This window comes from Malania oleifera, chromosome 11 (assembly GCF_029873635.1).
Source record: "Malania oleifera isolate guangnan ecotype guangnan chromosome 11, ASM2987363v1, whole genome shotgun sequence".
Taxonomy (NCBI): domain Eukaryota; kingdom Viridiplantae; phylum Streptophyta; class Magnoliopsida; order Santalales; family Ximeniaceae; genus Malania; species Malania oleifera.
Window position 1 is genome coordinate 43,636,295 of NC_080427.1, and position 27,525 is coordinate 43,663,819.

At 40.0% G+C, this 27,525-nt stretch overlaps 1 protein-coding gene across 4 annotated transcripts; it reads left to right on the plus strand.

Annotated features, from left to right (window-relative positions):
* The first annotated feature begins 279 nt into the window (after nt 1–279).
* LOC131167890 (WD repeat-containing protein LWD1) lies at nt 280–26,645 on the plus strand. 4 transcript variants are annotated; one of them, XM_058126943.1, is made up of 3 exons: nt 280–2,198; nt 7,674–7,719; nt 25,392–26,645. In XM_058126943.1, exon 1 carries the CDS (start codon nt 983–985, stop codon nt 2,015–2,017), a length of 1,035 nt encoding a protein of 344 aa, XP_057982926.1. In that variant the 5' UTR covers nt 280–982; the 3' UTR covers nt 2,018–2,198; nt 7,674–7,719; nt 25,392–26,645. The 4 variants fall into 4 exon arrangements, with proteins under 4 accessions (XP_057982926.1, XP_057982925.1, XP_057982928.1 ...); XM_058126942.1 differs by lacking the exon at nt 7,674–7,719 and having other exon boundaries at nt 401–2,198; XM_058126945.1 differs by lacking the exon at nt 7,674–7,719 and having other exon boundaries at nt 402–2,198; nt 26,204–26,645.
* The last annotated feature ends 880 nt before the right edge of the window (nt 26,646–27,525 follow it).

Below are 27,525 nucleotides of genomic sequence, written 5' to 3' on the forward strand. Positions count from 1 at the left end.
CGCATGTCTTCATATATATATGTACACTGCCATTCAAACTAAAAAATTGTGCATAAACGTTCATCATGCATATCATGACGTCCCGAAATGCTGCCTCCCGAAGAGGGCGAATCTTCGGATTACCTGGATCAAGTGGTGAGTCCAATAAAAATGGGTAAAGGCGAGATAATAGATAAATTCGTCCATAGAGTTGCTATTAATTTACTATATCTTATGCAAGGTTGGAATATTACTACCAATTTAATGGCCTTAAGCTGTACCCAGGTCTAAAGGCTAATAATCACGATCTGGTAAGAGATGGGCTTGCTAGCTCTGGTGCGTGCACAAAATAGGAAATTGTGGGGGACACAAGAGAAAGGAGCTTTAGAGTGCTAAAGAAGGGGTTTGGGACCAAGAGGGATGGGGGTGGTCTGGGGGGCACATGCCATCAGAATCTATGGAAGGTTCCCCGCCTGATGTGGCAGGTTGCATGCAAGAAGAAGAAAAGAAGGAGGGGCTTGAAAACAACATTGTTTTCGGGCTCCCCCCCCCCCCCCCCCCCCCCCTCTCTCTTATATGTATATAATTAAAGAAAAAACCATTCGAAAAACCTTTCATTCTAGATTGGGTTGGGAAGACAAACAAAATATGCTGAACCGAATGGGACTGAAAAAATAAATAAATTACGATCAATTCACTATTTCGAAAGCACAAAATGAGCAGCAAACAAATCCTCAGCATCCCCTAATTTGTGATTCTCCCTCAATTTCTCTTCAGTTGGAATTAAATTCGACACCTGCTTATTAATGGTGCAGAGCCTGGACGCTCAACATCTGTGGCAGCCAGCCTCGCCCTCAGCTTCTGTTGAACCATTTTTCTTCTGGGACTGCGTGTTTTAATTGAATTGACATTTTCTTTTCTGAGGCAATAGTCCAGTGTCCAGCGTCGACGACTCCTCGGCGACTGACCCTGAGGAGGTGAGTCGGCAAAGAGAGGGAGAGAGATGGGAGCGAGCAGCGAGCCGAACCAGGAAGGGTCGGACGAGCAGCAGAAACGATCGGAGATCTACACGTACGAGGCTCCCTGGCACATCTACGCCATGAACTGGAGCGTCCGGCGCGACAAGAAGTACCGTCTGGCTATCGCCAGCCTGCTGGAGCCGTGCCCTAACCGAGTGGAAATCGTCCAGCTGGATGACTCCAACGGCGAGATCCGCTGCGACCCCAACCTCTCCTTCGAGCACCCCTATCCCCCTACCAAGATCATCTTCATCCCCGACAAAGACTGCCAGAAGCCCGACCTCCTAGCCACTTCCAGCGATTTCCTCCGCATCTGGCGCCTATCCGACGACCGCGTCGAGCTCAAGTCCCTCCTCAACGGCAACAAGAACAGTGAGTTCTGCGGCCCTCTCACTTCCTTCGACTGGAATGAGGCCGAGCCCAAGCGCATTGGCACGTCCAGCATCGACACCACCTGCACCATTTGGGACATTGAGCGCGAGGCCGTCGACACCCAGCTCATCGCCCACGACAAGGAGGTGAACGACATCGCTTGGGGCGGCGTTGGCGTGTTCGCCTCCGTTTCCGCCGATGGTTCTGTTAGGGTTTTCGACCTCCGCGACAAGGAGCACTCCACCATCATCTACGAGAGCTCCGAGCCCGACACCCCCTTGGTTCGCCTCGGCTGGAACAAGCAGGACCCTAGATACATGGCCACCATCATCATGGACAGCGCCAAGGTTGTCGTGCTCGACATTCGCTTTCCCACGCTCCCCGTTGTCGAACTGCAGCGGCATCAAGCCAGCGTTAACGCCATTGCCTGGGCGCCCCACAGCTCTTGCCACATTTGCACCGCCGGGGATGACATGCAGGCGTTGATCTGGGACTTGTCGTCCATGGGGCAGCCCGTCGAGGGTGGTTTGGATCCAATTCTGGCTTATACCGCGGGCGCGGAAATTGAGCAGCTCCAGTGGTCTTCGTCGCAGCCTGACTGGGTAGCAATTGCCTTCTCTTCCAAGCTCCAGATACTCAGGGTATGATATGAGCAGCACTTAGTTTGGTGTGCAATTCAATTACATCTGCCACAGCGGCAGAGGGCAGGGGCGGAGGACTATCTGGTATGCAATTGCGTTGGGCGGGTGCTGTGGTGGATTCAACCTTATACCAGGCTGTCGCTGAAATACCTACCCACTGCTAACTTTTCTTGATCGCTTTAGTGTGGTAAACACCGTCCCTGTCCATACTGCCTTTATATTTGCTTCTATTATTTCGTTTTCTTGTTTTTTTTTTAAAAGTTCCTTGATTATCTCAAGACCCTTTAACATTTGTTCCTATGGACAAACTAGAAATATTACATCGTCAGATTCTTGTGCAACTTATAATGGGTTCCCCATGATATTCTTATGTTGTTTTCAGCTATTTAATACCACTGTCAAAGAAGGAATGCTTGGATGTTGTAATAAAAAATCTCTAGGCCTAGAAGCATTTAGTTCATAAAGAACAGTTGCTATTTTTGTTACGTAAATTCACCATGGTCATCCATTTTGGGTGGTGTGTGTGCTGCCAAGAGTTGCTTTTGATATGCAATCATTGCATAGTGATCAAATTTGAAGCAAAATTTTGTCATTATGTTATAGGGCCAACCATGTTTATGGTGAATACAGTGGGTTGAGTGTAAATTAAACTACTCTATTGAGATAGGTGATTGGTGAGAGTAGCGATAAGTACAATTGAGGGTGGAAGAATTGATAATTTTAAGATTAAAGGCATTGTCGTAGGAGAAGGTGAAGTCAATTCAGAAATTGTGTTTGCATGCTCAATTTATTTGGAAGCAGCACAAAGGAGAAGATAAAAGAAATGAAGTTCTCTCCACTTCTCTCATTTGGTTGTCATAGAGTGTAAAGAACAGAAAAGAAGCAGAGGCTGGAGAGAAAAAAACTGAGGGGAAATGCTATCTTTGCCTCTCCCCGACAAATCAAAACTACTGAAAAGATTACAACACCTTTTGAAAAATTTAATGATAGAGAGGTGGTGGAGTTGTTATCCTAGTTACTGTTGTTGGGGACCTGCTGTCCTTCCTTTGGGGTGGATAGGTGTTCTTGGTCTTTAGACTCTTCGTGGGCTTGTTCTTGCAAATCTTTTTGTGGCTACCTGATTAATGCTAATATTTCCTTTCCATTCCATAGAAGTATTTGGAAGGCCAAAGTTCCCTCAAAGATCAAGGCTTTGGTTTTTGTTAATAGAGTTAACACCAATAATGTGTGGCAGAGTAGAGGCCTTCAAAGTTACTTCTCCTCATATATGTTTTCTTTGTCTTCATAGTTTGAGCATGTCATTTTTTTTTTTGCTGCTTGCTTGCTTGCAATATATGCAATAAGCTTTTTGATCTTTTGGGAGAAAATTGGGTCAGTGGAGGATTTGTTGGCCACTTCTTTTGCTGGTTTTGGTAAAAGGAAGGATGCTCAGGCTTTGTGGATCTGCGTGGTTTTCACAGTTTTGTGGGGTTTGTGAATTGAATGAAATGCTTGTATGTTTATGGAAAAAAAGCAGAATTTATCTTTGTTATGAGAGGATTCATTATTTGGCCTTGCTTTGGTGTGCTTCTGCTGGTTGTTATGAAGGATTGAGGTTTTCTGATATCCAACAGGAGTGGTGGCATTGTTTGTCTGATTGTTTGAGTTTTGTTTATTGTTCCTGTGTTATTTTTTATTTTCTATTTTTTCTTTCTTTCTTTCTTTTGTTGTGGAAGATTTCTTGTTCTCCTTCTTTCACATTCTTCTTTTACTTGGGGAATCTACCCTGATAGTTGGATAGATAAATGTAATCCTACAACTTTTAATTATAGGAACTTCTGCACCAGAAAAAATGGAATCTTCAATTATGGCCTCTCTGGATGTAAAATATATCTCTTCCGTAATGTATGAGACAAATGTATGCCTGTGTTTCTTTCCATACTCTCTCCCACCTATCCAATCAAAATGGAGAGAAACTACTTCCACCATAAGTGTAGTATAGGAAAACCTCTTTCTTTCCAAACCAACCAAAAACCCAGCCAATGGGATTGTATTCCATCCTCGTAGGTCTTCACTCTTTCTTCTACAAGCTGAACGTCTTGAAGCATTTAACTCTTTTGATATCTTTAGCTGCAACTTGGTGAATCCCCAGAGTTACATGAATCAAGTCCAAAGTGTTTTCATTCATCTGCAATGAAGGGGAGGGTGACTAGCTGCCACTTCCTATTCTTCGGTGGTAATGGCTATGATCAATAAAAATTCTTGTCTTTTTTAAGTTTTTGAAAAATTCTGTCCAAATTGTTTCATTGGTAAAGAAAGACAATTTTGAAGGGAGTTTAGTCAAAATAATGGCCTCCATGGAAACTTCTTATTTCCTTCCAATCCTTCCCCTTTTGTGAGGCTGTAGTAAGACTTCACTGTAAAAGTCCCTGATTCAGTATGTGATAAGACTGTTCTATTATCTCCTTTCCCTTCTACTTTGTTTTCTTGAAGCATTCTTCGCAGTACTGGTCATACTCTGAATCCCTGAAGTTCCTTCTGCATGATTAAAATTTCCAGTGAGCTCCAAACAGCTACTAACCAGGCCTTGTTTTTCTGCAGCTAGTAGGGGCGTAATCGGTTTGGCTCGGTTCGGTTATGGGCCAAACCAAAAACCGAACCGAACCTTGCGGTTTTTGGAATTCTTAAACTGAAACTGAAACCGAACCGAATGTATTATCCCATGGAGTGGTTCGGTTATGGTTTTTTCGGTTTTTAACCGATTTCCTAATATTCAACAATTATTTTGTGTGTATGTCTTACCGATTGTGAGTGAATTCACATGATAAATGTTCCATCTGAAACTGAAAAATTAAGAAAGCTAGGAAAGGAAATTGAAGACTAGAAGGAAAGGAATGATGTTATGGAATGCAGAAGAGAAAAAAAAAATCCACAAAATAAAAGAGAAATTACTGATAAAATCGGCGAGGGGATCGGCGATGACGGTAAGGCAAACTATACTTCAGGTCCTCAGCTGCTTCCTGCTAGTGCTTGAGAGGACAGGGGAGGGAGGCAGAGGTAGGGCTGCCGGCTGCAACGATGCGTTGACGGCAGCGGCTCAGCACAGTGCAGCTGCACAGAGGGCAGAGGCAGAGGGGAGTCGGGACTGAGAGTCTGAGAGAGTGAGACAGTGAGGGGAGTCGGGACTGAGAGTCTGCGAGTCTGTGAGAGTGAAACCTCAAACCGTGAGCGACTGATCGTGAAGAAGCTGTGAAGGGTTTGTGAAATGTGAACTTCAAAAGAAACCCTAGTCCCAAATTCATGTATATTGAGGGACTGGATCCATAGTGGCGCAACCTGAATTAACTTATTATATGGACCAATCATAATTAACCATATTAAATTTTATATATAATTTAAATTAAAATCAATTTTTTTGATTTTTCAGTTCGATTATACTTTGGAAATCGAAACCGAAACTGAAACCGAAAATTTATACTTTCTAAAATTGAAACCGAAACTGAATACCGAAAAACCGAACCGCTTGTTATTTCGGTCCGGTTTTTGGTTTTTTTGGTAATTTTTGTACACCCCTAGCTGCTAGCCCAAACAGCTCAGGAAACCAAATGTCATGGCAGAAGCACACTGAGTTGTCATTATCAACCACAAATTTAATTATTATTCCTTTTTTTTTTTTTATAAAAGAATAATTTATTAGAAGGGAGAAGAATGTACATCAGAAAAGAAAAAAGAGAAAAGAGAAAAGAAGAAAGAAACAGCGAGAATAAGAAACCCTCTCTTTACATCAACAACAATAACCTACAACAAAAATTCATATAAATCGAAATTCAACTCAATAAAGCAAAGCCAACCAGTCTTGCTGCAGGTCTTCCAAACAAACATGATGGAAAAAGCCATTAGCTTACACCCACAATGTCGTAAGATAAACCACTCTACTCCAAAGCGAGTTATTTGCAGTAGCCACCCCTTTGAAAATTCTGGCGTTCCTCTCCAGCCAGAAACACCAAAGAACAGCCGTAACAGTGCATTGCAACAAGGCTTTCTTATCCTTCCCTTCTCCAAACCCCTGAATGTGATGTTACTAAAAGCCTTCAAGGTGGAGGCACAAACCCAGTCTTCACCAAATATTTCCAAATAGTTTATTCTAGATAGCCCAAGGAAAAGAGCAATGAAGGGACAAATGTGGGTAAGTCTCCCTACTCCTCTAAAGGACACAAACATCCGTTGATAATGCCTTATTAGGCCTTTTCTTTTGAAACAACTTTTTTTTATAATAAAAGAAGGTATATTAGATAAAGAAAGAGAAGTTACAATAAAAGAGGACAAGAAGGTCATCCCCATAAAATAAAATAAAATGGAAAAAAAAAATCAATTAAACAAAGAATCCCCTCTTCAATCCTTTTCGTTCATAATTCACTGAACACTTCAAGTTAGCTAACTCCCTTCGACCCTATTTAGGTATGTTTTTACACATCGAAACACACTTCATTTCCCCCAGGATCACAGAACTTTAAATCCAATTTATCCATGAGATTTTGAACGAATAAATCCTTCCTTGAAATCTCCTACACTGGTGTTGGTAAAATACCGTCCTTGCATTGTAGATCATTAACCAAACCATCATTTTTTAATATAGAGACCCCCTCCAATCCTTCCAAAGGGGATGGATGTACATATGGCAAGTCTCTTCTAAAAGCAAATCATTAGGATTGATTCCAAGAACTCCAGTCCAAATAAAAGCTTTTATTTTTGAAGGAGCTTTATTTTTCCAAATCAAAGAAATGCAAACCAAAAAGATTCGCATTAGGGTTACAAGTCAAATAGGAGAAAAAATTTTTTAGAAAAGAGTTCTTGGACCCCAAATTAGTGTGGAAAGAATCAAGCAAATTGGTTCAAAGATCCAACTCATCAATCTCTCTGTCATTAAGATTTCTTCTGAAATGGAAATTCCAAGAGAGACTATCCCCTTGCAAAATGTAAAAAACCATCAATAGGGGTATCGTGAAGAATAGTGTAACGACCTGCCTATTTTTGCTATATATATATTTTTTTTTTCCCACATAACAGCATTTATAATGACCTTGATACCTGCTAAACTAATAAAACCATGATCAACCCGGACCCATGGGTACCGAGGATATACCTGTCATACATCTCTGATACCTAAGCAGCAGGAATGTAAATTACATACATACCATCCAACCATACAATACCAGAGTTCTACTAAAATCTGTCATACACATATGTACATATATACATCCCCAAAAGAACCAAAAGTATTCTAGGGTCTCAATCCAAAAATCCATCTGACCCTATATCTACTACTTACCCTTCTGACAGGGTAACACAGTCAGTCTCTACTGCCGTGGAGCTCTATCTGCCCTTCTATTTGGATTTCCTGAAATGTTTGTAATGCTGGGGTGAGACACTTCTCAGTAAGGGAGATAAACTAACATCAGTGTGTGACAACATGAGTACTTTCGTGTTATACATATAAACGATACATAAATCATATTTGGTAGAAACTATCTGTTTCATATCTGAATAAAACATGGTTCGTCATATTATAATAAAACATACTAAATTTCTGTATATGAAAATCATCTTATATAACTGTACAATACTGAAATAATACTTAGGATGGATAGCTAGCTGATGTCATGTCTTACCCCTACATGATTAGGTTGTGCGACCCGAAGGCAGGACCTAGCAATGGCTGGCTGACCACGGTAAGTCAAACATAAGTTTGTAAGTACGATGGGCCTGCCCCGCTTGGTTCGAACTGCCAGGGGGACAATTCCACTCTATACTGAAGTCACATCGACTGCCATCTCTCACACTCTAGTCGTGTGGTAGCACTAACATATACATGATCTTGAACATATAGCTATGGTACCGTGCTCCTGAAAACTGAACTAAACCATCCGAGTTCTGATATCTTATAGTACGTTTCATATACTGAACATATCTGTTTCATATTCGTAGTAATATTTGACATGATAATATTTTCATGAATTCTAACATATCATATATGATTACGGCATTTGCGCCGACATAAATCACGGCATCTGCGTCAGCATATCATAACACATAAATCACGACATCTGTGCCGGTCATATCATAGCATACTTAATCATGAAATTTCTGTACTGTTTAACATAATATTTCAAAAACCATGCTTCCTCTGCTGTTTTCACTATTTCCTTGAAAACTGTGCTAACATGCTTATTCTGAAAAACATAACATTCTAATATAACATAATTTTCTTAAAAACTATACTCATGCCACACAAATGTAAATAATACTCTAAACATAAAATCTGGACTAAATCATGTTTTTGATAAAATGTATTAAAACCATTTCCCTGTTCAACAACAGTATTCTCAAACATAGTTCTATAACATACATATTTTCCTGAAATTAAATAGTATAAAATAATAAATAATTTCATGAAAAATGCTAACTTAATTTATTGCCTTACCTGACTTACTGAGAAGCTCACAATTTAACCCAAACTTATGCTTGTAGTGTTCCCAGCACAGCACCTTGAAATTTACATTTTTTTCAACAAAACATCAGTATTATCTTACCTAATACATTCTCCTCAGTCCAAAATACCAAATGCCTTATAAACTTAAAATAACCAACTTACCCAAATTTTGGGATGGTGCCCAAGTTGGTCTAACCAACAATATACTCTAGCAGACTTGAAGAGAATCTTCCCAAAAGTATCGTGGCGGCTTCCGATTGTTGATCTGGCGAGAATCAAAGCCGGAATTCTAGAGAGAAGGTAGAGGAAACGGACTTTTAGAGAGAGAAAGGGGGTTCTACATGATTCTCTCACAGAAAAGTGATTTTTGGCCTTATATAGGGTGCTTGTCCACGTGGTCTCGTCGACGAGTCCAAGAAGGAAGTTCGTTGACGAGCACATAACCCTTGTTGACGAAATTTAGGCCCTGAAATCAGCCCTCTCAGTAAATTGTCGTTGACAAGACACGTGTCCACATCGACGATCCCAAGAAGCCTGCGCGTTCGTCGACGAGACCCTGCTGAGTCCCCCTTTAAAATTCCCTTTTCTCTCCTTCTCTTATTATTTAATTGGTGTAATTCTTCGGGTCTCTACAAATAGAGACTCATTAAAGGCAACGAAAAGCAATAGCCAAAGGCATCTCCCCAACCCAAATGAATTTGCTCCCCATTACCAACCATATAATGGATTTTTGGGGAGAAATAATCATAAGTTTGAGAGTGAAACTTCCAAGGACTTGAACAAGTAATATTAAGCCTAAGTTTAGCATCCCACCATGCTGTACTAGACCAAATTTACTGTAAATTACCTTATGCCAAAGAAAGTGTCATAACCATTTCCCCTCTAAAGAAATGTTTTTGGAACCCAAATTACCAAGACCTAAACCTCCCTTCAAACCTACACAGTCTTCTAACCTACAAGGTGATCTCTATTACACTCTCTCCCATTGACCACAAGAAATCCCTCATTAATTTCTGAAGCCTCTACATTAATCCCACAAGAATTCTTGAATGGAGGATAGACATGAAGAGTAATCCTGCCCCCTAAGGTGAAGAACACTTTGTTCCACCCATTGAGTCTCATATCCATTCTCTCAAAAATAGAATCCCAAAAAGAGTCAGCATTAGGATTACCACCTAAGGGAACGCCTAAATAAGTAAACGGCAAACCGGCCAAGTCAATACGACACAACCCACAAGCCTAACAAAAGGGTCCACATTAATGCCAAGGCCACCCTTAGAAAAGTTAATCCTTAATTTGGAAGCTATCTTAAACACCTGAAGGGCAGTTAGCAAATTAGGGAAGCAATCCATGTTACGAGGAAAAGAATAGGATCATCTGCGAATTGAAAATGCTAAGTGATACAATCCTCATACCCTACCTTGAGCCCCACCACCAACCCTCTGTCAACTCCTCTCTTAATCATCCTGCTCAAACCTTCAACTGCAATGGTAAAGAGAAAAGGGGAGAGAGGATTCCCCTATATTAGACCCTTGGACGCAAGAAACCAAGACTTAGCTTCACCATTAACTAAGACAGAGAAGACCATAGAAGATTAAGCACCCTCTAATCCAATTCCTCTGCCCCTGGCCAAAATCTTTTCAAGCCATATCCTTGCCCAAGAAACTCCATTTCACCCCATCATAAGCTTTTTCAAAATCCAATTTCAACACTAAACCTCTCTTTTTCCTATGAACATCTTCTACCATCTCATCAGCTATCAAGGAAACATCAAGGATCTGCCTATGACCTATAAAAGCACTCTGGCTAAGAGAGATACTATCCTCCAGAACTATAGCCAATCTCTTATATAACACCTTTGTTCAAGTCTTGGTAAACATTGATGACTAAGCTAATTGGTCTAAAGTCCTTGACTTTTATTGCTGCGCAATCTTTTTTGGGCACTAGGGTAATAAAAGTAGATTCATTCTCCTTCCTACTACTATATTATTGAAAAATTTGAGAAAAACTTTAACAAAGTTTCCCTTCAAAATAGCCCAACAATCCTGAAAGAAAGCCATAGTAAGGCCATCCAGCCCAGGGGCCTTCTCTCTTTCCATCTCAAAAATTGTGCTTTATTTCCTTAAAGGGTCTCTCTAGCCAAGTTGCTTTATCAGCTAATATAAGACACCAATCCTGCTCCTTAACTGTGACTTCCTCCTTATCCTCCTCTAAAAAAAGATTCCAAATAACCTCTCCTTTATCATCCTCAAGCTCTTTAATAAAACTCTTTCTTCTCTGGCCATTTGCGACCCTATGGAAGAGTTAGAATTACAATCTCCGCTCCAGACCCAATTCATCCTATATTTCCGCCTTTGGCTTATCTATTCTCTTAAAAAAACTTGTTCAAACTCATTAGACAAATGGATGCATGTTCTAATTTCCTCAGAATCCACAGTTAGTCTATGAATCACCCCCAATCCCTCAAGAATACATTTTTTTTCTCTCTCCTGTATCTAACATCACTGAAGGTCTCAACATTCCATGTTTTCAACTTCTCTTTTAAATACTTTAATTTTTTCATAAAGTAAAAAACCTTCCCACCCTTCCACAGTGTACTACCCCCACTAACTCCTAATCAAATTCCGAAAATTAGGATGAGAAAGCCACATGTTTTTAAATCTAAACAGAGTAGGGCCCCATTTAACAGGATTAGATTCAAGAATCAAGGGGCAATGGCCAGAAACAACTCTATGGATCACTTCTTGAGTAAAGGTAGGCAAATCATCTTCCTAATCAGTAGTAAACAAGAAAGTAGCTGCTGATCTAATGCCATCAGTAAACCAAGTAAATTTTTTAAAAACGACCATTCCAAAGGGAAAGAATATCCCTCAAATCACAATCCCTGATAAACATATCAAACTCCACATGGTTGAGGTAATTCTGGAGCCTCCAATTTTTCATTAGTGAATCTAATGACATTAAAGTTACCCCCGAAACACTAACAGGGAAAACATATGCCATGAACCACAGCTAATTTATCCCACAAAATCTCTCTCAACCGAGGATCATTGGGACCATAAACTGAGGTAAACCACCACTGACCCTTACCCATGACATTTAAATGAACAAACACAGAATAAGAACCAATAAAAAAATCCAATTTGCTAGAAAATCTGGTATCCCAAATAATCAAATACCCCCCACCCCCCAAGGAGCAAGCATAAGCCAACCACACCCAATCATTGAATCTAGAATCCCAGATGCTCCTAACAAGAAAACCATCCATCATCTCCAATTTAGATCATTGAATCATAATAGTGGCTGGGGCAGCCTTGACTATAACATCTTTAACTGGAAAATGTTTATCAAGGCAACCCAAACCCCTAACATGCTAGCTCAGAATCTTCACTCTATTACCTTATTGCCCCTAACCCTCTTAGCCTCCCCCCCGCCATAGTTTATATTAGAGGCCAATTTTTGCAATTAATTTTCTATTTTTTCCCCCTTTATAGGGGGAAACAACCTCCTTGACAGCCTAGCCTAGTGGATTAACTTCGGAGCACACCAATTTATCTAAAAGGCCTTGTTCGTCTCGACTGCCCCTCTCGCTTATCAATGGGTCAAGAATTAAAGTACCTCCTACAAAATTAGATCTCTTTGGTTCAATAAGGTGAACCCCAGGTGTAGGTAGGATACTTCTGCTAGAAGTAATTAATTCATTATGAACATTAGAAGTTATAGAGCCAAAATTAATGTTAAGATTTGATTAATATGAATGACCTAACTTGAAGATAGGTCTCTCCCTCCCTCTTTACAATACAAATTAAAGATATTCTAATGACAATAATACCCTTACTAGCTCTCACTAATTAATATACTAACACACTTAATAATAATAATAATAATAATAATAGTAAAAGACATAAATAACCTCTAACACTACCCCTCAAGTTGGAGCATAAATGTCATATTCTCCTAGCTTTTTACAAATAAATATAACATGAGCATCCCCCAATGCTTTGGTAAACAAATTAGTAAGATGTATATCCGACTTTACACGAGTGGTAATAATGAGCTTTTGCACAAGTTTCTCTCGAACAAAGTGGCAATCAACTTCAATGTGCTTCGCTCATAAAAGATCGGGTTGGAGGCAATATGAAGGGTAGCTTGATTGTCACACATCAACTTTGTAAGATGAGAATGAGAAATACCTAATTCTTCCGACATGTTCTTCAATCAGACAAGTTCACAAGCATTGTGAGCCATAGCTCTATATTCTGATTCAACACTTGACTTAGCCACCAAAATTTGTTTCTTACTCTTCCAAAAAACCAAATTATCACTAACCAAGATATAGTACTTGGTTGTGGATCTTTGGTCAAAAGGCTACCCAACCCAATTTACATTTGTATTTCGATGGATACAAGTGTGACCTTGATTACAATATAAAAGACCTCTTTCGGGTGCACCTTTGAGATATCTCAAGATGCGAACTATGAGATAATTCAACTCTCCAACGAGTCTCCGATATTGTCCAAGATTAGGTAGCAAATCACTCATATCCGACACTAAATTGCTGTTAGGATCCATGGGTGTATCAACCGGTTTAGATCTTAACAATCCAGTTTCATTCAACAGATCAAGAACATATTTGCTCAGTGACAAAACAGTTCCCATACGAGATCTAGATATTTCTATACCCAAGAAGTATTTAAATGGTTTCAAATCGTTGGTCTGAAACTTAATCTGTAGAAAAAAGTTTGATACTCTGAAAACCTTTATCATCATCACCTGTAATAACAATATCATCTACATAAACAAGAAGAAGGATCCTACCCGATGAATTATGACGATAAAACACGAAATGATCCACAACACACCATCAAAGACCAAACTCAAGTACTATAACACTGAAACAACCAAACGATGCTCTAGGAGACTGTTTTAAACCATATAGAGTCTTCTTGAGTCAACAGACTAAGCTTGATACCCCCTGAGCAACAAACCTAGGTGGTTGCTCCATATAAACCTCCTCCTCAAGGTCACCATGCAAGAAGACATTCATTCTTCACATCTAATTGATGCAAAGGCCAGTGACAAATAGTAACTAAGTAGATGAACAGACGTACTAATGTAAGTTTGGATACTAGAGAAAAAGTTTTAGAATAATCTAGACCATACACCTGAATGCATCCCTTAGCGACAAGACGGACCTTTAGACGAGCCACATAACCCTTAGGGTTGACTTTCATAGTGTAACCCGACGAAAAAACCATTGACTTGTCAAGAGGAAGAGGTATCAAGTCCCAAGTATCATTGTCATGTAAAGCATTCATCTCTTCAACCATAGCATCCCTCCACCTAGAATGAGCTAAGGCTTCCGAAACAGATTTGGGAAGGGAAGTAGGTGATAGAGCAGTAACAAAACAATAATAGGAGGATAAGGAGTCATAATAAACATAGTTGGAAATGGAATGTTGAGTACATGTGTGTTTACCTTTTCGAACAGCAGTAGGAGGATCAACATCATAGGGAGTATGATCATCAAATGAGGAAACCAAAGGCGTGGTAGTAGAAGCTAGAGGGGACTCTCTTCCTTGGAGCTGCCGTCATGAATACATCTTCAAATTAGGATGATCAAGATGATGAGAAGGACTTGAGATACATGGAGCCTTAGATGGTTAGTTGGGCAAGGACAATAGAGTAGATTTTGTAAGATTAGGCAAAGGAAGAGACTCATTGAGCTCAGAAGCACTTAGTGTTTGGGTGTAGTAAGGTGTAGACTCAAAGAAGGTAACATCGGAAGAAACAAAGAAGCGTTGAAACACAAGACTATAACAATGATATCCCTTTTGAGTATAAAAGTAGCCTAGAAAGACACATTTTATAGCATGAGGATCCATCTTATCCACGCCCAGAAGTTAGTTGATGAACAAGGGACACACCCAAATATATGAGGGAGAGAAAATAAAGGTGAATTAGGAAAGAGAATGGAGTAGGGAATTTTACCACTGAGAACTGAGGATGGCGCATTCTATTGATTAGATAACAAGCAGTAAGTACAAAATCACTCCAAAACACTTTAGGTACATGCATTTGATAAGGTAAGGTGCGAGTGATTTCAAGATGTCGATTTTTCCTCTCTATAACCCCATTTTGTCGAGGAGTGGGCACAGGATGATTGATGAATTAACCAAATGGAGTCATATAAGTAGTGAATTGTGCACTGAAATACTCTTTAGCATTATCACTTTGAAGTATTTGAACTGGCAAACCAAATTGAGTCTTTATTTCAGAACAAAAGGCACAAAATACATGGAATAAGTTTGAATGATCTTTTATTAAATATATCAAGTCATTCTTGAATAATCCTCCACGAAGGTTACAACGTACCGAAAACCCAACTCGGACACCACCCTACTAGGACCACAAACATCAAAATGGACTGACATAAAAGGGCTTGCTGCCCGTTTATTGACTCGGGAAGCGAAAGGAACACGATGGTGCTTTCCCAACTGACAAGACTCACAATCGAGACTAGACACAGAATTTCAAACTAGGAACAAGATATTTTTACTTTTCTAATGAAGGATGATCAAGGCGACAATGAATTTGAAAAGGTGTGGCAGCAGTAGTGCAGGCGGTGGAAGGAGATGGCAGCTTAAAGTGATAGAGTCCACCAGCTTCACACCCTCTGCCAATCGTCTTTCTCATCTTCAAATCTTGAATAATCACAAAATCATGGAAGAATGTCACTGAATGATTCATGGCTTTAGTAATTTTGCTAACGGATATAAGATTGAAAGTAAATTTGGATATAAAACCGAAGGAAGAGAAATAGAAGAAGTGGGATTTACAATCCTAATTTCCTTGACTACAGTGGTGGATCCATTAGCAAGAGTAACACAAAAAATTTGTACGATATTGAAGAGTGGAGGAGAAGCTAGGTACATCTATGACATGATCAGTGGGAACATAGTCTATGACCCAAGGCTAGGACGAGAAGTACTGGATGACAGACATACTGTGGGATTACCCGTTTGGGCAAGAGATGCAATGGGAAGAGAAGCTTGTTGTCACGCTTGATACTATTGGAACTTGGAATACTCTTCCTTTGACATGGATACAGTACGTTGCCCGGTTGCCCCCCACTCGACTCTAAAGGTGGTGGTGGTTGCATTGGCAACATGTGAAGGTCTACCATGAAGATCCCAACACTGCTCAACAATATGATTACTCCATCCCATGGTATTAAATAACGGCCGTTATGTAGTGTAACGGTTGTTACGTAATGGAAAAACAGGTCACCGATTTCGTTATAGGCCGCATTAGCGGCGAGCCAAAAATTCACATGAGTAACGGCCGTTACGGCCGTTAAACGTTACGGAATGTAACGTCCGTTACTCCACGTCACGGACGAAAGCCCCTTACAGCGTACCTTGTCTCCTCGAATCTGCTCCACTTTGTGCGTCTCTCCTTCGTCTGATATCGTCATTTGAATCCTCCAAAGTCTGAAGAACCGAAAAGCAGCTTCGAGCCTTCGAACCCTTACATCTGTCGTCTGCAAGCTGAGTTCAGTTCCCTCTTCACTTGAATTACTCTTCAATTCTTCGTCTCCTTCGTACGTACAACTTCGATCTACTGATCTAAAGCTTCGAAATCCCTAAAATCCCCAAAATCTGCTTCGTACAACTTTGTCTTCCTCGGTCCGTCATTCATCTCCTTCGTCCAAGAACACAAAAATCAACAAGCCTTCGATTCCTCCATTCGAAGCCTTCGATTCCTCCAAAATTTGGAGGCTTGCAGGTTGCAGCTGCAGCAGGCCAGCAGTTCTCTCGCAGCGCAGGCTCGCAACTTTCGTGGGAGTGGGAGTCGGGAGTGGGTATTGGTTATTGGGTAAGTGGTAACTAGGTAGTGGGTGGTGGCAGCGGGTATGTAATTTATTATTTCAATTTTTGCTTTATTGCTTAATAATTTATTCTGTTTTATTATTTCAATTTATGCTTTATTGCTTTATATAAATTGTAAATTTCAGTTTATTTAATTAGTATATAAATTGTAAGTTTCAGTTCATTTAATTAGTATATAAATTGTAAATTTTGTTTTATAATTTCAGTTTATAAATATAATTAGTATATAAATTTTGTTTATTTATTATTTAATTAGAATACAAATTAACAATTGTAAATTAATAATGATTGTATAAGTAGAATTTATTAATTAAAATAAAAAAAATAGTATAAAGTTTTTAAAATATAAAATTTATAGAGTTACTTAGACTCTTAGAGAGTTAGAACCTAGAACTTAGAACTTAGAAACTTAGAGTACAGATTTAGTAAAAAAAAATATTAACTAGTATTCTACATATTTATTTTTTTTAATGCCTTGAGGTCCTTGACAATTAATAATTAAATATTAGATCTACAATTTATAATAAATTCTAATTTGCACACAATTAGTCAAGTCTCAACTCTTTAGTGACTCAAGTTCAAGTCTATTACCATTTAAATAATTAAATTGTAAGATTTACAATTCCATATTTATTTTGTTAAATTGTAAATTTTAAAGTAATGTAAATTAAAAAAATATATATATTTTTTTGTAAACAGCGGACCAAAATTAATCTAAAAATCATAATGCCTATTAAAAAACATTTGTAGGTTGAATGAAGACCTTTAAAATTCATTAAAAATCATGTATTAATGGATTTCATGCTTATTTTTTGATTTTGGCATGGTTGTGCATGCGTGAAAAAAATTCACGACTGTTACACCCGCTTCCCGTTACGTAACACCCGCGTCCCGCGACACCCGCGACGTTACCCGCGACCGAGATTTCGAACCATGCTCCATCCACAATGAGTGCACTTGTGAGGAGTACCTTTACCTCATTCGTCTCTACCATTATGATCACTCGAACCACCTTGATAGCTAGGTCGAATTGCCTCGAACCCGGGTCTTAAGATTGCTAGAACACGAAGATTTATCATCTACCCCCTTTGCTTCTACATCTCACAAATGTTGGCAATTATAGGTTGCACAACGTTAAACTCCTCATGAATACGCTTCATCTCTTCAAAATAATCTGCAAAACTCCTATCTCCTTATTGTAATTGAAAGTACTTTTGGGATAAATCATACATGTGTAATGTTACTAGAGTATAGAAGTTTCAAATAATCCCAAATCTCCTTGCACGTATCTAGATGCATACACATCCGTGTAATTTGTGGCTCCATTGAATTCGTAAGGGAAACAATCAAGTCATTTTCTTGAACCCACACATCTTTTCTTTTCTCATAAGAAGGATTAGGTTGGAGCAAGTGGTCAGATTTTCCTAATCCTACTAAATAAACCTGAACAGCTTTAGACCATTGAACATAGTGCTTTCCTTCCAAATTTTGAGTCGTTATTTGTGGCAGCGATGTAGAAATTTTTTTTCTAGGATTCATAGAGTCCATCCTAACACTTTAAATCATCAACTGCACCAAAAGTCAAACAAGAAGAACAATCAAAACTAATCGGGACAATCACAAACTATATTAAGCATCGACACAACCATGAATGAGGTGGATGACTCACCAACGAAAATAGCACGGCCACAGCCTCACAACTAAACATATGAACACTGCCATTGCTCCAAAAAAACTCACAAAAAAGCCTTCACAAACCTTGAACCGAGATTGACCGAATATTGTGAGTGCATGATTGAAAAGGTTGGATTTTTGAGCAAAAACAGGCCCAACAACTTGATAATATTGTCTAGAGAAGGAATCAAAACATGGCAGAGGGGGGGAAAAAAAAGAAAAAGGTGGCTAGAAAATCACTGATGTGCCAACATGTAGGGTTGGCACTGTCAGCTTTTGGTCGGCGTGTGGGGGCACGCGAGGGCTCTTCCAGGTGGGGTTTTGTGGGGTTAGGCTTCAAGGGGTTCTGTTTCTGGGTGTATGGTTGGTTTTGTGAAATAATGTGGGGTGGAGGTGGATTTAGGCAGGTTTTAAGTTGGATCACACTCTGATACCATGTTAAGATTTGATTAAAATGAATGACCTAACTTGAATATACGTCTCTCCCTCTATTTATAATACAAATTAAATACATTCTAATGACAATAATACCCTTACTAACTCACACTAATTAATATACTAACACACTTAAAATATAATCATACTAAAAGATGTCAATAACCTCTAACAATTAAGATCAGTAAAAGTACTGTGAGAAGAATAAGAAGAAGTCCCCTAAGAGGTTATTAGAAACCAAGGCTTCCTCATCAAAAAGATTATTTAAACCTATAGAGGAACTTGAAAGAAACTTACCAAATTGATCAGAAGAGGACTTGAAAGAGTGCCTTCCTCCTTCAAAAGTGTTTGTTGTGTTGAGTCAGCAGTTCGGCGCTTGCTCAGATAGTTTTATGATTTTTTCAACATCCTCTGAATTTATCAACATCCTCGTACTTGTGAGATATTTTGGTTTTGGAAAGAGTAGGAGAGGGAGGACTATGTGGTTTTGTGCATTGCATTTAATCTTTTTAATTCGTGACTTAAGAGGAATGCAAGGATTTTAAAGCTTAATCAACCTCTTCTACCCAACTGTGGCATATGGTTAATCTTGCTTCTTTTGGGTATATTTTTTTTGGATTTTTTGGGGTATATTGCCATCTGATCTTCAATGAGATTGGAGGGCAGCACTTTGTAATTATCTAGTTTGTGGAGGATGCCTCATCCTCCATTTTTTTTTTTTTAACTTTTTTTTGGTTATTAATGGATTTTTGTTATCTAAAAAAAGTTGGAATTAAGGTTCTTTAGAGGAAAAATTTGGAACATCTTCTTGACTGCAATTTAGTTGCCATCTCATTTTTGGAGGAAAGCAAGAGAGAACTCATATTTGACTTTCATCTTGCAAAAGGCATTTTGAATGAGGAATTCTAGGGTTTGGGGTTCTCAATCTATGGTTTTTAATAAAGAGGTTGGGTGAGGGCAATTTTCTCTTGATTGTGATGTGTAAGATTTCTCATTAGGAGAGCAAATTTGATAGTGTGAGATGATATTTGTGCTCAGTATGGATATAGATTGTATTTCCTCTTAAAATGTTTCTCATGTGTCGGAGACTCCAATACTAGACTTGGCATGACTTTGTTTTTTAGTAATGAAGAGAGTAATATGCATATAAGTATATAACCAGGTTAGGGGGGAGCAGGATGTCAAAATTGTGGGAGGCAGTTCAAGGTTCAATATGACCTTTTGGACAAGGTGGGTTTGAAATAGACTCCACTGGGACCTTTTAACTATGGCAAAAAAATTGATTCCTCCCCAGTCCCCTACTTTTGTTTATTTTGGTGATAGAAGTTTTCAGTGCAATGCTAATTGTCACGGTCCAACTTTTTCACACCGTTGTGAAGGGCCGTGCAGCGCTAGCTAAAGCACTCTTGCTTAACTAGCCAGCCTATTGTTTACCAACATTCATCCACGAAGCACTTTTATTAACATTCAATCAGATAGCAGCGGAAATAATAATCAATTCATGAAAGCCGTGGCAACCAAGTAGTAAATATTGAAGCAAACGTAATTCATTAACAAATCCTCCGTTGACATGTTGTACTTAGTGAGGGAGGCAAGTAGGCTAAGCACGTTGACAATTGCTAGTGAGTTTTACAATGACTGATGAACACTCACCCTCCCCTAAAGAGGTTTTTATGTAATTATCATCCTGGCACTAGGAAACATCAAAGTGACCGAGGAGTCATACTGCCTTATTTGGCTTACAAAGACTCTACTAGTAGAAATTAACCCTACACTAGTATTTACATGATGGAAACCCATCCTAAGCACACGAGATAAGCGGTCACAAGCAAGCATAATGCCCTGAACAAGCTTAGCTCGTGACATTCTCCCCCACTTATGCGGTCGACGGCCTCGTAGACTTTTGGCGATAGGTACACTTCAACTTTGTCCACGAATGGCTTCAAATCTTCCACAAAAATTCAGCTGATTTCTTTGTCATCCAGGCTCTTCCACTTCACTAGTAACTTCTGCCGCTTCTTCCTTGAGGATAGGAACTTTCTGTCTGCAAGGATCTCTTCAACATCATGTCTGTCAGGTTGCACTATCTTCAACTCTGCGCTGTTTGACTGACTTCTGTTCAGGTCGTTGGTGTTGGCGTTGAATGGCTTAAGGCAATTGACATGAAATTGCGGTCTTCTCTCCTGATCTGCCCACTTCTTCATCTGCTTAGAAGCTTTCTCCAGATAGGCTTGGGCAAAGTCTGCATTCTGTCTCCCTTCACTGGTGAAGATGTACGCCCTAGGACTCTTTTGTCTGTACGGCTCGCCCACTGTGTGAGGTAACAGCGGCAACTGGCCTGTAACAAGCTCAATAGGGCTCTTGTTGGTAGTTGAGCGCCTTTGGGCATTGCCACAGAACGGAGCCACATCAAGTAGTTTCACGCCATTCTTTTGGTTGTCGTTGACAAAATGGCACAAGTACTCATCTAGCAGCTCTCTAAATCTCTTCATCTGTTCGTCTGTCTGTCGATGATAACTCGAAGAGATGTCAAGGTGTGACCTGAATATCCTGAAAAACTCTATCAAAAAGTTGTCAGTGAACATTAAATCTTGGTCACAAATAATAACTTGGGGAACACCCCAATGTTTCACAACAGTCACAAGGAACAATTGTGTCGTCCCCTCTGCCGAACAGTACTTTGGTGCGGCCATGAAAGTACCATACTTCTTCCGCTCCCCTTTGTCTTGTTGGCAAGTGAGACGAGTTTTGGTATAATCAACCACATCATCCCGCGTGTGCGGCCAATAATACCTCCCCAGTAGTCCTGTCATTGGAGTCATTCTCCGCGAATACCCCTTAACGAACTTCCTGCAAAGTTAAGTAAGGCCAAGAAAGGAACGCAACTCCTTCACTGTCGTGGGGATCTTCCATTCTTGAATCATCCTTACCTTCTCCATACCCCTCCGGATACGACCTTGTTCAACGACTTGACCAAGCAATTTGTTGCTCCGCCGAGCGAAAGAGAAATTCTCCTTCTTCAAATCCAGACTGTTTCCCTTTAGCCTGTCGAACACCTTTCGTAGATGCTCTTCATGTTTCCTCTGAAACGACACCGATGCTCCCAACGGTGTTTTGGAAGGGCGAACACATCCCGCTTCCACTTTATCAAGCTGTTTCCCCAACTCTACTATCTCTCGAGGCGCAATCCAAAATGGCCCTTTAGCAGGTGGTTTCACCCTTGATAACAACTCGATCTCTTGCTCCACAGTCCGTCGTGAAGGCAAATTTTGAGGCAGCTTATCCGACAACACCTCCTTATTCTCATCCAACACCGCTTGGATGGTCGTAGGCTCCAGCTCTTGGCCTACTTCTTTGTCTACCACCACCGTGGCTAGACGTGTCTGCTCACCCTGACCCAATCCTTTATTGAGTTGTATGGCTGAAAGGGACTTCCTGTCGTCTCCTTTCGTTGCAACGACTTGCACCATGCACGAGTGATCTCCCATCAGACATAGGGAACCAGCCGAAAGCATCAACACTGCCCTCGTCCCCATTAGGAACTCCATTCCTAGAATGACCGGATAGTCATCCAATGGCACTGCTGTGAAATACGCATAACCTTCCCACTGTCCAAGCTTTATAGCCACTTGCTTGGCTACTCCCAGAGTAGGCTAGGCTATAGAGTTAACTGCTTTCACGCGTCCTGTATCCTTCTCTAAGGATAAGTTGAGTCTCCCTGCTTCCACCTGCGAAACAAAATTATGAGTAGCTCCCGTATCCACCATAGCGCGAGTACTCTTCCCATTTATCCTCAAGTCCACAAACATTAACCCTCTTGCTCGTGTAACTTTTGGTGTTTTTGTCTGCTTTTCCAATGCAATCACCAACCGCACTGAACCCACCCTCGGGGCATCATCCTCTTCCCCATCATCTTCCACTGCCTGTTCTGCAATAGAAGCCTGTAAAGCATTAAGTGATGCTTTGTGAGGGCACTCAAAAACTCTATGAGGACCTCGACACAAGAAACACTCAATTTTACTCTTCCCCTTTCCATTGGGTGTGTTGAACCCTTGAGACGACGAAGCTTCCTGTGAGGTTGATGATTTAAAGTCGGCTCCCCCACTCTTGGGTTTGCCATTCTTGAAAGACTTTCCACTGTTTCCCTCTCCGCCAAACCGTTTGGACGAAGCGGTCTCATCACCAGCGTAGTCTGTCAAGCGTTCTGCAGCCGCTTGTGCAGTTGACAAGTCTTGAACCCTTTGTCTATGAAGTTCAGTTCTTGCCCATGGTTTCATCCCCTCAAGAAAATAGAACAACTTGTCCTTCTCCGACATATCCCGAATATCCAACATTAAAGTAGAAAATTATTTCACATATTCACTGATTGACCCCGTATGCTTGAGATCTCTCAGTTTTCTCCTTGCATTATACTCAATGTTCTCAGGAAAGAATTGGGCCTTGAGCTCTCTCCTCAAGTCTGCCCAACTATCAATTACACAGTTTCCATTTTCAATTTCTCTTTACTTGGTACGCCACCACAGTTTGGCATCACCAACCAAGTACATAGTCGCAGTATTCACCTTTGCCTGTTCTGAAGCCATCCTCACAACGCGAAAGTACTACTCCACATCAAACAAGAAGTTCTCTAACTCCTTGGCATCTCGGGCACCCCCATATGTCCTGGGTTCTGGCACCTTGGTCTTGCTAACTCCCGGAGTGTTGGAGTTCCCCATAGCAAGAACCATCACATTTACCTTTGCATCTAGATCTGCCATTCGGGCTTGCAAAGTTTCCACAGTGTGGCGAAAGTCCTCTGACAAGTCGCCTACCAAACCTGCTTGATGTTTTTGTGATCCCATCACTTCATCAACAAGTTCTCTTATCTGGGCCACCTCCGCGGCCATAGTGTTGGTTGTTTCCTCAACCTGTGCTTCCAGCACGCTGATCCTCTCAGCATTGTTTGGTGCCATGGTCACTTACCAAAGCTTTCCAAATCCAACAATGAAGGCAATCGAATTCACGTAGCAACTCAACCTTAGGCTCTCACCAAGTGTCACCGACTTGGCTCTGATACCAAATGTCACGGTCCGACTTTTTCACACCGTTGTGAAGGGCCGTGCGGCGCTAGCTAAAGCACTCTTGCTTAACTAGCCAGCCTATTGTTTACCAACATTCATCCACGAAGCACTTTCATTAACATTCAATCAGATAGCAGCGGAAATAATAATCAATTCATGAAAGCCGTGGCAACCAAGTAGTAAATATTGAAGCAAACGTAATTCATTAACAAATCCTCCGTTGACATGTTGTACTTAGCGAGGGAGGCAAGTAGGCTAAGCACGTTGACAATTGCTAGTGAGTTTTACAATGACTGATGAACACTCACCCTCCCCTAAAGAGGTTTTTATGTAATTATCATCCTGGCACTAGGAAACATCAAAGTGACCGAGGAGTCATACTGCCTTATTTGGCTTACAAAGACTTTACTAGCAGAAATTAACCCTACACTAGTATTTACATGATGGAAACCCATCCTAAGCACACGAGATAAGCGGTCACAGGCAAGCATAATGCCCTAGCTCGTGACACTATTGATGCCTCCCCAGTCCCCTGCTTTTGTTTATTTTGATGATAGAAGTTTTCAGTGCAATGGTGTTTAGAGCTACAGAGGAAAGATTTCTTCACGGGACCAAGGTGCGTGGAAGTGGCAGAGAAATTATGGTTTCTCATCTTCTCTCTGTGGATAAAGCAATTACATTTTCTCAAGCAAATGCTCATCAATTTCTAAATCTCAGACTCATTCTTCTTTGTTTTGAAGCCGTCTTTGGGTTGAAAATTAATTTGGGAAAAAGGGTGCTAATCTTGCAAGAGGATGAAATTGAAGGGCATCTTTTAGTGGGATTTTTGGGATTACACAGCGTGGAGCGCTTTCCCATGTGGTGCTTAGTTCTTCAATTGAAGAAGACAGTATGGAATAGAAAGTTTGGGCCAAACAATGATTCTTTGTTCCCAATCCAACTAGATAAGACTGCTGCCCACATTGGTTTATTGGTTAACACCCCCTGCAGCATTCTTGGGAAACTTTTACCTTCCCTAGACAAGATTCTATTCGTCATATTTTTAGTTGGAATTAACCATGTAGCAGCCAATATGACTCAACTTTCACATGTTCTCGTAAAATATGTGGTAATCCTCTGCAGGTCTTATGTTTTGGGAGTTTCTTGACTTCCCTTTGGTTATATATTGTTTATTTGTCAATGAAATTACCTTTTGTGTATTAAAAGAAGGGCATGAGAACCTTTGGCTGCATACCAAAATACTTGTCTTAGCAAGCAAATATAAGTTCATTACTGAGTGTTGAGGGGGTGGTGCAAACCAAAGACAAAAATGACATACATGATATGTGAAAGAAAATAGGAAAAAAAAAAAACGTAGCGAGCTTAATTAAAAAAATCCATAGAAGGCGCAAGTATGGGCTTGAAAGAGCCAAACAATGAATCCCTATTCCACAGTCCAACTATAGATAAGACTGACATCCCTCTTGATTACCACCATGCTGCAGCTTTCTAGGAAAGCTTGAGGGCATTTCAGTTTTGGAACAGTTTTCGTTTTTCATTTTCAGTTTTCCTGAGAATTTCGAAAATGTCTACGTGGTTTCCAGTTTTGCAACAATTTCTATAGAATACCTGGAAATTAATAAAAAGATGTCTTGCAACATCTCTATACAAATTTTGGAAAATTGGAAAACAAGGTGGCATTTTGGGTATTTTTTTTTGGAAAGCTAGAAGTAGAAAATAAATTGTTTCTCCCAAGTGAACAGGTTCTAACCTTCCCTCTAAGAGGTTCTTGTTGTCAGTTGTTTTTTAGTAGGAATTAACCATGTAGCAGCCAGTGTTAACTTCCATTTTGGTATGTTTTCCCCTTCCAGGTTTACCACCACTCTGTATGTCTTCCAATGAAATTAGAGGAAGTCTCCAGCTCCCAGCCCTGTGCTGTTCTCTGAAAAGGAATGTTCTGGATCACACTACCAACAGAGGAGACAAAACAAGAACCAGGCAATGGGAGGTCTGTTGAAGAGGAACTTTGGGCTTGGAGAGAGGTATAAATCATAAACAGCCCATGTAGAGGAAGAAATCCTAGCCTTGATCTCTCTCACAATTTTTTGAGTTTTGTCGAGAAAGAGAAATAGAAGAGCTTTTGAAGGAATTGGAACATCCCTCTCAATTTCCAAAATATGTGGTTTTAGTCTGTCTGTACTTGTATAGTGAGAGGGATTTAGTCCCAGCGCAGCTACTGTTATTGGAGTGTGAAGTAGGATAATGACTTTACGGGACATGGTATTTACCAACTCCCATTTATTAAGAGGTGGGGCCAAATGTTATGGATTAAAAAACTCAAGAACTTCATGATAAGACTATTGACGGATCCTGGGATCACGAGAGCAAGTAGAAGAAAGGTCAAGAAGAATTGGATCCTCAATGGTTCAGTAATGAATTCACTTGCAGCCTACTAGAAAGCCTGAATAATGAAATGAAAACTTCACACCTTAACATATCTCTGTTTCTGTGTCCTTGGTGTGTTTTTTTTTTTCAATAAAAATAATTTTACAGCAGCCTATTCTTGTATTGAACTTCTCCTTTTTTGTCATGCGCTTTTATTTCTATGATGGGAAGTTTCCCTTTTTTGTGCTCCCTTCTTTGAACTATTATTTTGTAAACTTGACCATCCTAGAGCTCGTAGGTTCTGTTCAATAGAGAGATCGAACTTTTGAATTGCAACATGGTTGAAACCAATGGTTCAATAGTTTGTTTCTGGCATGATATCTGGGTCAATTAGTCCAGCTTGTGCGGGAGGAATTATTCAGGGGAGTGGCCCCTCCAAGCTGGTGCTGCATCTGGGTGCGCATGCATGCACGCGACACATAGTGATAGTGATGGGTCCCTCTTCCTTTGTTCAGATGAGAGTATTTAAAAAGAGGGGGCTTCTTTCCGATGGCGCATGCTGGTGGAGGGTTCCCCTGCATAGTTTTTTTTTCTCCTTGTACTGCCAGTGTCTTGGTGCTCGTTGGAAGTCTATTTTGACAGCTAGTGAGAGTTTTGAATTGTAAATGGAAATGCTTGGGACAAGTGGTTAATTTGTTTGACATATTATTCTATGTTAATTATTCCAAATTGTACTGCCAACACCACCTTCGACCATCCTCTGACAGGGTCGGTTCTAGCAGCCAAGTCATCGGCAGCGTTGATGTGTGGAGCCCCGGTTTGGAACGTATTAAAAAAAAGTATTTTTCAGAAAAAAAAAAAAGTATTATTTATAAATATTGTTTGGTTTGCACTTGTAATAAGTCAATAAATACAGTATTTTTAGTTTTTTTAAAATAAAAAATTATTAAAATATATATATATTTTTAAAAAGTATTTATAATTAGTAATCACTGATTATTTTTAAATGAGTATTTTTTTTATAAAAAATATAATATATTTTTTATAAGTGGCTTCAAACAATCCCATATGCCCAAGTTTGATTAACACTCACCGTCAAAAAGCCAAGGAAGCCACTCATGTGCCCAATATATAAAAGATAAAATAAAATAAAATAAAATAAAGAACAATTGACAGGGGAGCAATTGGATGCTCTCTTTTTTGACTTTTCTTTCAAGCGTTTTTTCCCCTCGGTCATGGTGATTTTGTCAATTTCAACAATTTACAGAGGGCAACTAGAAGATGCTTTTCACTTGTCTCAATTCTTGGGGTTTTGTTCTCCGTGGGTCTCCGGAAGCTTTTGACTGCCGCCACATGAAACAAAAAAAGTTGTCCTCCGCCGCCGCCACCCCCCGGGGGCGGCCGCCGCTTACAGGTTATAGGCATCTGTTTTGGGCAGCGGAAATGCGTACTATTGGAGTTTTTTTCTGGATTTATTTTTTTTAAAAAATAAATATATTAAATAATACCTTTAAAAAAATATTTTTTAGAATAACTCTAACGTAATCTCATTATTTAGTCCATCGAGATTTAAACAAATCTTACTGAATCAAGCAGCGAGATTTGCCACATGTCAATCTT